Source organism: Amphiura filiformis, chromosome 3, assembly GCF_039555335.1.
Source record: "Amphiura filiformis chromosome 3, Afil_fr2py, whole genome shotgun sequence".
Classification (NCBI taxonomy): domain Eukaryota; kingdom Metazoa; phylum Echinodermata; class Ophiuroidea; order Amphilepidida; family Amphiuridae; genus Amphiura; species Amphiura filiformis.
In genome coordinates, this window is record NC_092630.1 from 5671725 (window position 1) to 5683647 (window position 11923).

At 36.3% G+C, this 11923-nt stretch overlaps 2 protein-coding genes across 2 annotated transcripts; both read right to left on the reverse strand.

Annotated features, from left to right (window-relative positions):
- Positions 1–1386: 1386 nt before the first annotated feature.
- LOC140147930 (N-acyl-phosphatidylethanolamine-hydrolyzing phospholipase D-like) lies at positions 1387–9250 on the reverse strand. The gene is made up of 7 exons (XM_072169724.1): positions 9005–9250; positions 7769–7929; positions 6414–6472; positions 6031–6239; positions 4865–5508; positions 4131–4245; positions 1387–3802 (listed from the first exon to the last, which is right to left on the reverse strand). The coding sequence occupies exons 1-7, from the start codon at positions 9098–9100 to the stop codon at positions 3644–3646; spliced, it is 1443 nt and encodes a 480-aa protein (XP_072025825.1). The 5' UTR covers positions 9101–9250; the 3' UTR covers positions 1387–3643.
- Positions 9251–11114: 1864 nt separating this feature from the next.
- On the reverse strand, positions 11115–11489 carry LOC140147032 (uncharacterized). Its single transcript, XM_072168804.1, has one exon. It carries the CDS (start codon positions 11487–11489, stop codon positions 11115–11117), a length of 375 nt encoding a protein of 124 aa, XP_072024905.1.
- Positions 11490–11923: the final 434 nt, after the last annotated feature.

The window sequence follows — 11923 nt, forward strand, 5'->3', positions numbered from 1 at the left end:
CATGCAGTTATTTAGTTACGTATGGTTATGCGTTAACGTACCAAAAATCAGTTCCCGACGATACAGTTCTTTCAGGGACACCCTTTAGAAGCGAATTTTTTCGTAACTCTTCGTAACTGATCATGCTGATGGTTATCGTAACTGATGGTTGGTTCGTGTAAGAATAAAGAGCCAATTCATCGTGTAAGAATACAGAGCCAATTCAAGATTAGTCGGCCTGATGATGTTTCATGGATATGACTTGATACTGTAGCCAACAAAAACAGTAAGTCCAGTTGAACAGAATTATAATTTGAGTACAATTATTTTATCTACCTGGATGATTGATAATATTCCTAAATATATTGTAGTAAGTATATTTGTATAGAATATTGCGAAATTTAAATTTGTCTTGATGTTTCTGCAGCTCATGGTAAACTGAAGCAATTCGTATCAATGACAGACTGTATTTATTTCTGCACTCTTAAAACTATATTTTTGACCGGTCAATGCGAGATGTAAGAGTATATCAACATACATGTACATTATTATATCAGAAGCATGGAAGTTATTGAGTTATGATGTATGTTGTATGTATTGGTATGTAAGGTATCAACTTATCTTAGATTTCTCATTTAAAGTTATGTACACCATTTCATCAAAAGATAATGATTTTGAGAAACATTGCTTTAAATACACTACAGTGCTTTTATTTTCCTTGTTTTAGTTTCATTATTTTGTTGATCATGACATAAATATTGTTATTTAGTTATACCCCAAAAGTTATTTTTATACTGCAGTAAAAGGATAATGTTTTTACGGTCGGTCGCTCTCAAAACATGGCATATGTGTTGATGTTTCTTGTTGTAAATTAAGCCACTTATCATTGCTTATGTACATGATGTACAGAGTGTCCCAATAAAATGACCGTCTGTGGGTTGTACCACAATTCTCCAAATATTCTGAAAATTCCAGCCATTTCACGACCATGATAAATGCCAGCACGACCAATTGATAAATGTTGAAAAATGTTCTCCATTCTTAAAACTCCAATGAAACTTTCCGAGAATCATCTAATAATAATGTTTAAATTTACTGCCATTAAAAGTTTGTTACTTGTGAACATTTCTGAAGTTATATGACAATGGCAAGTAAAGAGTAACTGCAGGACCAGCTTACATTTTTTTTAAATCATAACATTATGATCCGAAGTATTTTAGAATGGGGATGTTCAAAAGGCTAACTTCATCTGTGAAATTTTCCTGAGAATCGAATCAGTTATTTAAAAGAAATCGGCATTTATTGCCATCAACGTTTTGTATAGTTGTCATATTTTCTTTTTATGAATTACAAAAGTTACAGCTACATTGGGTAACGTGGTGTTATAGAAAGTATCAGACTTGGAAATGACTATAATTGCGGTAACTTTATTTTTCTTAGATGCTAGTAACGTCTCAATTAAAGATACAATAGTTTTCCCCTGTGCTACATGTGCATTTAAAATCTGTTTATCTTCTTAATTTACAATTTGATTATACAAAAATATATATAAAGTATTGATACAATATACATGTGCATAAATTATTTGCATTACTTACACTATATACACACATTGGCCAAAGGTATTGCAACATCTCTGAAAAATACAAATTCGGCAATGTAATATCATATCGAATTCGTAACACGTACTAGATAGCAATATTTTCTTTCATGAAACACTGAAGATTATAAATGCTAATAAATGGAATGGAAGGTGTCACCTGTGATGACATCATGTGCGTATTCTAGTGCTTACAATGGCGTAAAGACAGAAATCCGTTTCAATGCAGAGATGAAGAAACGTTATTCCACAAAATGTTCAACAAATGGTTTAATTGGTTTCAGTACGTTAACGTATCAGGTAAATGGTGTTGGTAAAACGATTCACGGATGTGTCGGGTGTAAGAAATAACAGCCTTAGAAGAAAAAGGTCCTTCAAGGTCTGGGAGACTCAGAAGAAAGAAAGGCCACGTGGCTACCACATAAGGCACCGGATGCCCTTGTATCACACCAATACATTGTTTTGTGTGTTCATTATGTCCTTTATGGGGTAACCACGTGACCTTGTTATTGCGATTGAAATGTTTGAGTCTCCCAAACCCTGGCAGGACGTCAGCTCTCTTTGACTATTATTTTCTTTTAAACACCACTTTCGTGTAAGCTTCTTCCGTAACAATTTTCTGATACATTGTATAAACCAATTAAAAACTATTTTGAGACCATTCTAGAGGCATCTGGACATTTTGGTTTTATGGGATTTCGTTTCTTCCTCTCTTCGTTCAAACGGATTTCAGTCCTTCCTCCATTGTAAGCCACTAGAAAACGCACATGATGCCACCATAGGTGACATCTTTCATGCAATTGAATAGTCTGATCTTAATTGTATCATGCAAGGAACAATTGTCATCTAGTACATGGTGTGATATCGACAGAATATTGGTTGAATGTTCAACTTACAGTCGTCGAAGTCTTTTCTTAGAGCTTCTTCGCGATGTTGCAATACTTTTGGCCAGTATGTGTAGTTACAGTACTACAAAGTTAAGCATAGTTGTAGCCTATTGGGAAACAAATATATTTTATATCTAGTAATGATTGAATTGTAATACATAATGCACACAAAATAATTCCAAGGCCCGTAAACAATGTGGGTGGGGTGTGTAAAGTTGTTTTTGTATCGTAAAACTGAACACGCACCACTAATTTGGTTCACCTCACGTTTGGTAGTGACGTCAATGCTCTTTCGCGGTTGCGCAGCAAGCGTGCTGACAAACCGCACCTGTGCGTTTAACTTTACGCGCGCGATTCGATATTGCGGCGAGCGAAATACGCACCTACGTCACTACCGAACTTGAGATAAACCAAATTATACAGGTAATCGTTGTCGACAGGGGACTCTGGACTATAGAAACTGGGACGTCTGCAGATTTACACCCATTTCACAGGTTTTTGTACACTTTACAGGATTTTGTACACGTAAAATATTTAATACATACTGAACAACCGGTTGAACCGGGGATACCATTTTCTTAAAATAGCTTAGAATCCTCTGGGACATAACTTGTAAGCCAGTAACATCGACATGAATACGAATCCTAGAAACTATAAAACGGTCCTTTGATTATATTGATTAAGTGCGATGTTATCGACGATCTTTGTGGTGCAAAACCGTTCCTGCCATTGTCGTCAACCGGAGTGCCGGCGTTCGGAGAATCGCGAGCAGCAATTCGCGGCTTATATTATGAAATGTGTATAATAATATTGTTTACGACCGTATACGGAATAGCGATGGCATATAATATATGGGCAATTACACATGACACACTAACTACCGTCAGTCTACACTGAAGTACAAAGTACCAACGCGGACGCACACATTATGCCGACTTTGAAAGCACGCATACCTGCACCAGAGACGCAGCACTGCGCACTGTTTACGCGCTGTATACGCGCCTGTTGTCACTTTGTACTTCAGAGTGGACAAACGGTAATTTAATCTAGCTTAGTAAAATATATGGAGATTTCCTTTGAGGATTCTCTATACACCATTATTTAAACCTATACAACCTATTAAACTAAATTACACGTATACTGGTTACGGGTAATCGTCTCTGTCATCATCCAGGTTTCAACTAAGTTCCTCTGTAGTAACCGCTGGATCTTCCGCACTGGCCACCGGTTCTTCGAGTGTCATTGTTTCGCCGTGGCTCACGGTAACAAAGGCATCGGATGACACTCCCCTCTTCTTGAGACATTTTTTCAGGTCTTCACGGGGTTCCATGTAAGGCTAAAACAATAAGAGTTCAAATAGTTAAACAACCTATTAGAAATGGACATTTGAGAACCTGAATTAATGTGAGTTGAACTTAAATTAGAGACAGATCATTAGCGTGACATATCATTAATAATTAATAATTATACTCTCCACATAAATGCCTGTTTCCAGCTTCATAAGGAATCTGTGTTACGTCTTTAATTGATTTTAAGCAAAATGAGACTATTTACGGTACAGATTCAATCCATCTTTTTAATATACTTAAATCCCAATTCTGTTTGAAAATGATTTGTAACTACTATTAAGTTAAGCTCAGGCCCCGGGTTCAGGCAATACAAACCTCATTTCCCTGCGGAAACGTTCCCCAATGGATTCCGATAGATTTATTTGACTTGATATCCCGATGAATCCTTAGAGCCTGGGATGGGGTAGTGCGGTGATTGCCAAAGAACCACCTATAGATAAAATAAAAAGGTGATATAAAACATGAATATGAGAATCATCTACAAAAGATTCGAAAACTCTAACAGAGGGGTGTAGAGTGTCATTTCTAAAAACCAACATAGGAACATCCTTCTCTTTATCTGTTGGCGCTATGGAGCGATGCTGTGGTCTTCTCAAGAACTCGCCATCTCTAGCCGATGCCAGTACTATGTTACATACACTATGCAGTTAACTGATTAGACTTGAAAACCGGTTCGAGTAAGCATTCACTGGTTAAATCTCACATGATCAGTCCCCTTCCATGTCGAAATTCGCCAGCTCCAATTATGTTTTTTTTTCTATTTTGTTCCCATCTTTCTTGACAATATGGCCAAAATATTAAAATATTTCCGTAAGACATGTACTGATCTTGTCTAGGAACTCCTAGTATCAAGAAATGTGTTTAAAATTAATCACCTACATGCTCTCACCACGACAACTACCTGTGTCTTTTTCAAACTGATGTTTGACCTTTTTGAGGCGGATCCGTTAATGTTCCATTTGGAGATGCAACTAGCCTATCAGGTTTTCAATAAACGTGACAACTTGGGCAGTATAGGTACCAATCAGCACAATTAACATGGTACTTACTTTGGACCGTAACCTCCAATTGGAATGGCTGCCAAATCGAACGGACCAAACAACTCTCCCGTTTCTTTGAAGGCTTCACAGTAGCCCGTCTCTCCAACAAAATAGAACCGTTTGGTTAGACCAATGACGCACCAACCACCCCACAGTGATTGGTCTTTATCGCAGACCTCTCTTCCACTCCAGCCCTGACTAGGGGTAAATATGAACCGGATATCTGGTCGATCTGGAATGCTTTCCTCCTCTCCCCAGTCTAACTCGTGAACATTTTTGCATCCAATCCAAAACCGGAACCAGTGTTGCAACCCAGCAGGTATAAACCAATGTAGGCTATCTTTAAATCGCCAGTTGAGATCGCGTACTGATTTATAATCTAGGGAATCATAGTGGTTATTACTGATGATCACCGCGTCAATTTTTGGCAACTCCTTGATTTTGCAAGGCGATGGACGATATCGTTTGTGCCATTGAAATGTTGATGACTTGAACAAACCTGTGGTGGAGCTGAACACGGGATCAGTGAGAATGGTTAAACCATCCATTTCAACTAAGAGGGTGTTGTGACCGAGCCATGTTACGCGGAGTCCAGCGTCAGGGCAAGGTTCCTCAAAGTCTGGTGTCACTACCGGAAGTGTCTCACAAAGAACCTGTGTAAAACAAAACCAATGGATTAGATTCAGTTGACAAACATCTCAATGTTTGCAGCGTATCTCACTTACATTGTCACAAGCAGCCACAAAATTGGAAATGGGTTCAAGAGGAAACGGTGAAAAGGAAACCTTAAATCGTTTCTTCAATCTGTTGTATTCCAAGAACTCGTATCTCTAAGCTTCTAAAAGGGTTCTACATTATGGAAGAATTAATAACATATCCTTCCAGAAATACCTTCAATATTTTAGCAGTGCACCATCACAATTGGTTAATGGTGTGCTTTTGAGATACTGCGATTTTGTTGAACTTAATTCAATCATATCTTTACCATTAACCATAATAACCATTATAAGAGCACAATGACAAAGTGATGAACAATTGGCCGTTTAGGAATCAAAATGACATACCTAACAAATGTTAAATAGATTGTTCCTTTCGGTATTTATTAACATTCGTCATCGCTGACACTGATCCTTTCTCTCGACTATTCTCCCAATTTCCTGCACATAAACACTTACCTTTTTCGATGGCAGCTTTGGGTCGTTCTCCGTGAGTTTCATTTTCAGGTGCTGCACTTCGTCAAAATCGGTTTTCCAAGGACCACGAAATCGTCCTCTTTTGTAGATAGATCTCGTAACTCCTGGAACTGTCTTTGGACAGGGATTATCTCTTATATCTGTAACTGTTGTCGCCCATGAATCAACGGATATCGTATCATCTTCGGGATCTGTAACAAAGTCGTAAAATCCCGATATTAGGCTTATATAATTGCATCAAGTTAAGACTTTTGGTTTTTTAAGACTATCCCGCTGAATTGTTGGAGACCTGTAAGTTTAACGCATTCAAAAACTTGTCTGTTTCACTTGTTCTATGTTGAAGTATTTTTTTAAAATCTACGTACCATTTGCTTCTCCACCAAGTGCTTCCGACCAATTTTGATCTTCTTGAGGTAGTGGTGATCTGTAATATAAGAAATGAATAACATTTTGGGTATGTTTTTTGTGTGCGAGTTTAAAGGTTTTGATTTTTTTTAAAGAGAGTAACCATAATTATAAGTTTTGCCTTTCTGAAAGAAGATTCATGGTATATCGAAAGATATTTTCCAAAAACGTTTAATTCGATCGATATGTTCAACATGTTCACTAGGACACTAGGCAAGCGCAATCAAATTATCAGGTTTTAACACTCGTTATAGAAGGGAAGGGCAATTGCAACGTTACCCCACGACCGTTCAATTTCAAGTTCCCATCCGCCGGCACGCTAAATGCTCGAATTTACCACCAAACGCCTTTGACGAATTGTAAGACCATACTTTGCTCTCGTTTTAGCGAAAATAAATTGGACCCACTACATTACCCCAGGCCCGACCCTAGGATAAGCCTGACCATAGAACATCGAGGATAAGATAAGTTGGGTGGTAAAGCCCATAATATATCTAAAGCTCTTTTGATTAATATTATATTGTACGACGCATTCACATTTTGATGTCATAATAGTGTAGCAACAAATGTGACACAATCTGGTCCAAGGGGGCTAAAGGCGGTAAATTTGAAACTGAGATAAAGGCAAAAATATGGCGTAAAAACAATAATATAAATAAGAAAATACATATCACCAAACCCCATAACTTTAGAACCAAGTATGCTAGACCTTTGATATTTCAGGTTATGATTGCCTAATCTTACTACAAGGTACTAAGGGGCTGTGCAATAATTATGAGCCCTGAGGGGAGAGTAAAATGGTGGTGGGATTTTTGGCAAGCCGAAAGGGAAGGAGGGCAAGCGATTTTTGGCACACATTCATGGGGCGCCGTTTAAACAAAACGCTCTCAAATGGCTTAGGAAAACAGTACGGAAACGCTTATGCACATTTTCCTGCTTGCTGCGCTCGCAACATGTACCTAGACCATTTAAGGTTTGTAAATTGGGATCCCAAATATTTGCCATGCACAAAGGGGGGGCAATGAATGTTTGGCGGGCCGAGAGGGGAGCAAGCAATTTTGGCGGGCCGAGTGAGGGGGGGGGGGGGGCGATTTTTGGCGAACAGTTCGGAAATTTTACCCCCGGGGCATATAATTATTGTACAGCCCCTAATAGTAACTCAATTTTCAAATTTTGAGGCCTCCTTTGGTCCCATGGAGCAGATTGTGTCACATATGAAGACCGACCATTGTGGTACAAATGGAATAGAAAATACCTGGGTTGTAATTTTATTTAAAAAAAAGTCATAACAATATGAAACCTTTTGGGTACTTACCTCATTTTACCATAAAGAGTTAAGCTTAGGTTTCTCTTCGAGGCTAAGACTGCACTCTGTGCCATAACCTGCGGCATAGCTGAAGTTGATTTACCATTGATTTTCACAATCCGCTGACCGGCGGATAAGGGGGACTTTGCCGCTAGACTACCTTCGGTGACCTATAATTATAATAATGATAGTAATGATAATGATGATGATGATGATGATAATGATAATAATAATAATAATAATAATAATAATAATAATAATAATAATAATAATAATAATAATAATAATAATGCTACTAGTAACTACTAACTACTACTACTACTACTACTACTACTACTACTACTACTACTACTACTACTACTACTACTACTAAATAATAATAATAATAATAATAATAATAATAATAATAATAATAATAATAATAATAATAATAATAATAATAATAATAAATAAATAAATAAATAAATAAATAAATAATTAATTAATTAATTAATTAATTAATTAATTAATTAATTAATTAATTAATTAATTAAATAACTACTTAATGAATGAATGAATGAATGAATGAATGAATAAATTAATGAATGAATTATTTAATTAATTAATTAATTAATTAATTAAATAAATAAATAAATATTATTATAAAACAAAGTAATACATATACATTGATCAAATTTAGTAATAACCCCTGCAGTGTTAGATGCCGGAACTGGAAAACGGGCATTAATACTAATAATAGAGACGATGTCGGTATTGGAAAACGTTTATTTGTGTGCCTTAATAACTATTCTATTCATTTTAATGTGAAAACACCCAATAGTCAAATAGTTACATTTTCAGAAACAAAACATAATAACACAATAATATTTTCCTGTCTATCGTTCTACATCCATCGCAATGGTTGTAGCTTCGTGTATTTATATCTTTGTTGATACGGTGATCCATTACCGCGTAAAGGTAAAATGTAGTCAATATTGGAACAGGTCAACCATCGTAGTGAAATTCATCCAAGTGTATATTCACCAACCATGTCAACACGGTCAAGCACAAGAACTATTTATTTTGTAAATCTAAGAGTCATATCTTATTTTTGTGTATTTTCTTTCTTATGCTCATCTTCATCATGCCGTAACTATACACAGGATTACGACTGACGTATTATAACAACTGCAATCACTTATTTCAATTGCTTATAACAATTAAATCAAACATATAAAAAAGCAAAATAAACGTCAAGTGACTTACTTTAGCGATTCTCATCGGCATTCTGCAGTCTACTCCTCCAGTAAGCCGGAATCCATAAGGCCCTGAGCCTTCTAAAATCACCTCAAACATCTCCATTGCACAAAGGCAATCTATGTCCGTGCACCAACTATATACTAATTAATTATTTACTATTTTCCAGCTATATACAAACAATAGAACAATATATTTCTAGTGGAACATGATTGCTATAACACAACTTCACTAAATAGCTACGCTACCATTGTCAAAAAGTTATATTGCCATGAATTACTATACTATTGTCAAAAAACTAGTGTTGCCATTATTTTAAAACCTGATCGGTAGCAAAATGTAACACACTACCGCTAATCCTATGTCTTAACCTACTAAAAATTCTTATATTTATTGTTATAACAGCACCATCTAATTCTTGTTCTTTTTATTTTATTTTACTGTTTTCTTAAAATTTAACATTAAAATATTGCAATCATTGGGCGTGAACTGTGCAACATTTTTTCCGTAAAAAGGTATACACAGACAAGGTCAAAATTAGTTAGTTCGCTTCTTTTGTATTTACGCATTGACCGAGTCTTGCCGCCCTTAGACTGTTTCACCTAATTTCACTGCAATTCAATTTACGTTATATATTGAGATATCACTATAGCAGAACAATACCAAAATACCTGACCTTGCTGGGCTTAAAATTTGGTTACCGTTGGTTTTTCCCTTGAAATAAGAAAACTTTTTGGCCTCATAACTGCTAATTTGTTTGTCTAAATTATATAAAATTATATACAATGGCAAATACTTGACGAATACATTTGTGACGTCAAATTTTTGTGACAATGCTCAATTTGCGAGTAAATGTCAAAAATGAAAATTGGCCCATTTTTTTGAACAGCATAACAAAGAAAATCTTTTTTTAAATTAATATTCACCAAAAATGGTTGAAAAGTGCTCAATTTTGTAAATCACAAAAAAGCACCACCAACACCCAAATTTCCCACCATGTTTTGTGCAGTTGGTCAACATTCCTTTTTTTAATTGACCGATGAATTTTTTTATTTTGTATTAATAATTTATAATTTGTCGTTTTATAGAACATCTTCTTAAGTTCATTAGTATTCAATATGAATGAAAATTATTTAAGCTTAAAAATCGCCTTTTGCATTAAATGCATGGTTTCATAAGTTCCTTCTAATAGAGCCCTCTCTTACTATCTTTCGTTAGATCACGACAACGTTAAGGGATGGCGTGCTTGATTTTCCATCGTAGAAAAACAACTTTGGTATTACTTTGAAATAATGCATTTATTGAGAGGTACATTGCTTACCACGTTTATTTGATTTCAGTATCATTTCGTTCGAGTTTCAGAAGAACGTTATAATAACATAAAATGCAATATGAGTAGTACAAGATAAATAGGCTTGCAATGTTTTTAAAAAAAACTTTGTTTGAATTTTAACAGAAAGATATATATCATTTAAATGAAACGGAAGTGTTGGGAGTGAACAAATAAGAATTGGAGGAAAGTACACGCTATAAAACGAAGAAAAAATAGCCAGGATAGCCGGGCAGGATAGCTGCATGATACAGAAAAAACACATGGCCCGATAGCATTTAACGACCTTCTAGTTGTTTAAAGTCAGAGTATTTGAAAGAGAGGGATAATGTTTAAATTGCGATTACAATAATTAAAATGAGTTTTCTAAATAACATTGAGGTACGTGGAGCAGCGTGACACACTGATTAAGTTTTTTGTCTTTAGTGCGAGAGGCCACACACTCACTCAGCAGGTTGCTTCATCCACTGATGTGTGAAGCCCTCCTCCAGCATTTCCATCTTACCTCTGGTTCCTTGCCAGTTGTTGAACACATGAAAGTGCCAGTTGTTGTACACATGAAGGTGATGATGTCATCTCTCCAACATCTTTTTGGTCTTCCTCATCTCCTCCTTCCAGTCCTTGGCTGCCATTCAGCGAATCTCTTCGTCCACCTGTTATCCCCAGTTCTTAATAAGTGACCCGCCCATCTTCATTTCGCATTTTGTTTTCTTTAATCTGTTGACGTGGGTTACTTTCCTGATTCATATATGTCTGACTCTATTACGCAATGCGAGGTGGAGGTTTTTTTTAACATGTAAACTTTCTTTGCACTTGATCTTCCATATTCCTTACCGACGATGTTGTTAGGGCAACATCATCTGCAAATCTAAGATCCGTTTGCATCTCCAAGTCGATGTTGATTCCATTTCCCTTTAGGTTGGACTTTTTGAAAACCTCTTCCAGTGCTGTCGTGAAAAGCTTTGGTGATAATGCATCTCCCTGTCTCACTCCTCTCTCTATTCTCACCTGCTTGGAAATGTCATTGTCTATGCGCATTCTGGTAGTGGCATCTTTGTATATGTCTTTTAGGATGCAGATGTAACTTTCATTTATTCTAATCTTTCTCAGTATATGAAACATATCCGTATGCTCTATGGAGTCAAATGCCTTTTGGTAGTCCATGAATCCAAGACATAAATGGAGCTGGCATTCATTTGATTTTTCAATCCGTTGATTTATTTCCTGTGTTTGAGAATCTAATAAATAAATGAATTAAAAAAAATCGAATCCGCTCTCGCCGTGGCTCATCTACAAAAAGGTGGGGCAGATGACCATGATAATGATCTCGTTACAGTCGATTCCGATCAGGGTAGCGCCCGATTGTGTGAACAATGCCCCGATCTAGCTACGGCGACCTCCTTCGCCAGGTCAATTGGCCTGGCTAAAGTTTCATTAGCGTTATCTTCCTGATTGCATCTGTTAATGTTCTTTGGCTGCACCGATAATTGACAGCAAATTGTTGGTGGTTACAAGACAAGTCGCAGTGATTTTTGAACACAATACATTAAATCTAAAAATATCTTCCATGATTTTGCGACAATTGACTTCTACGTACA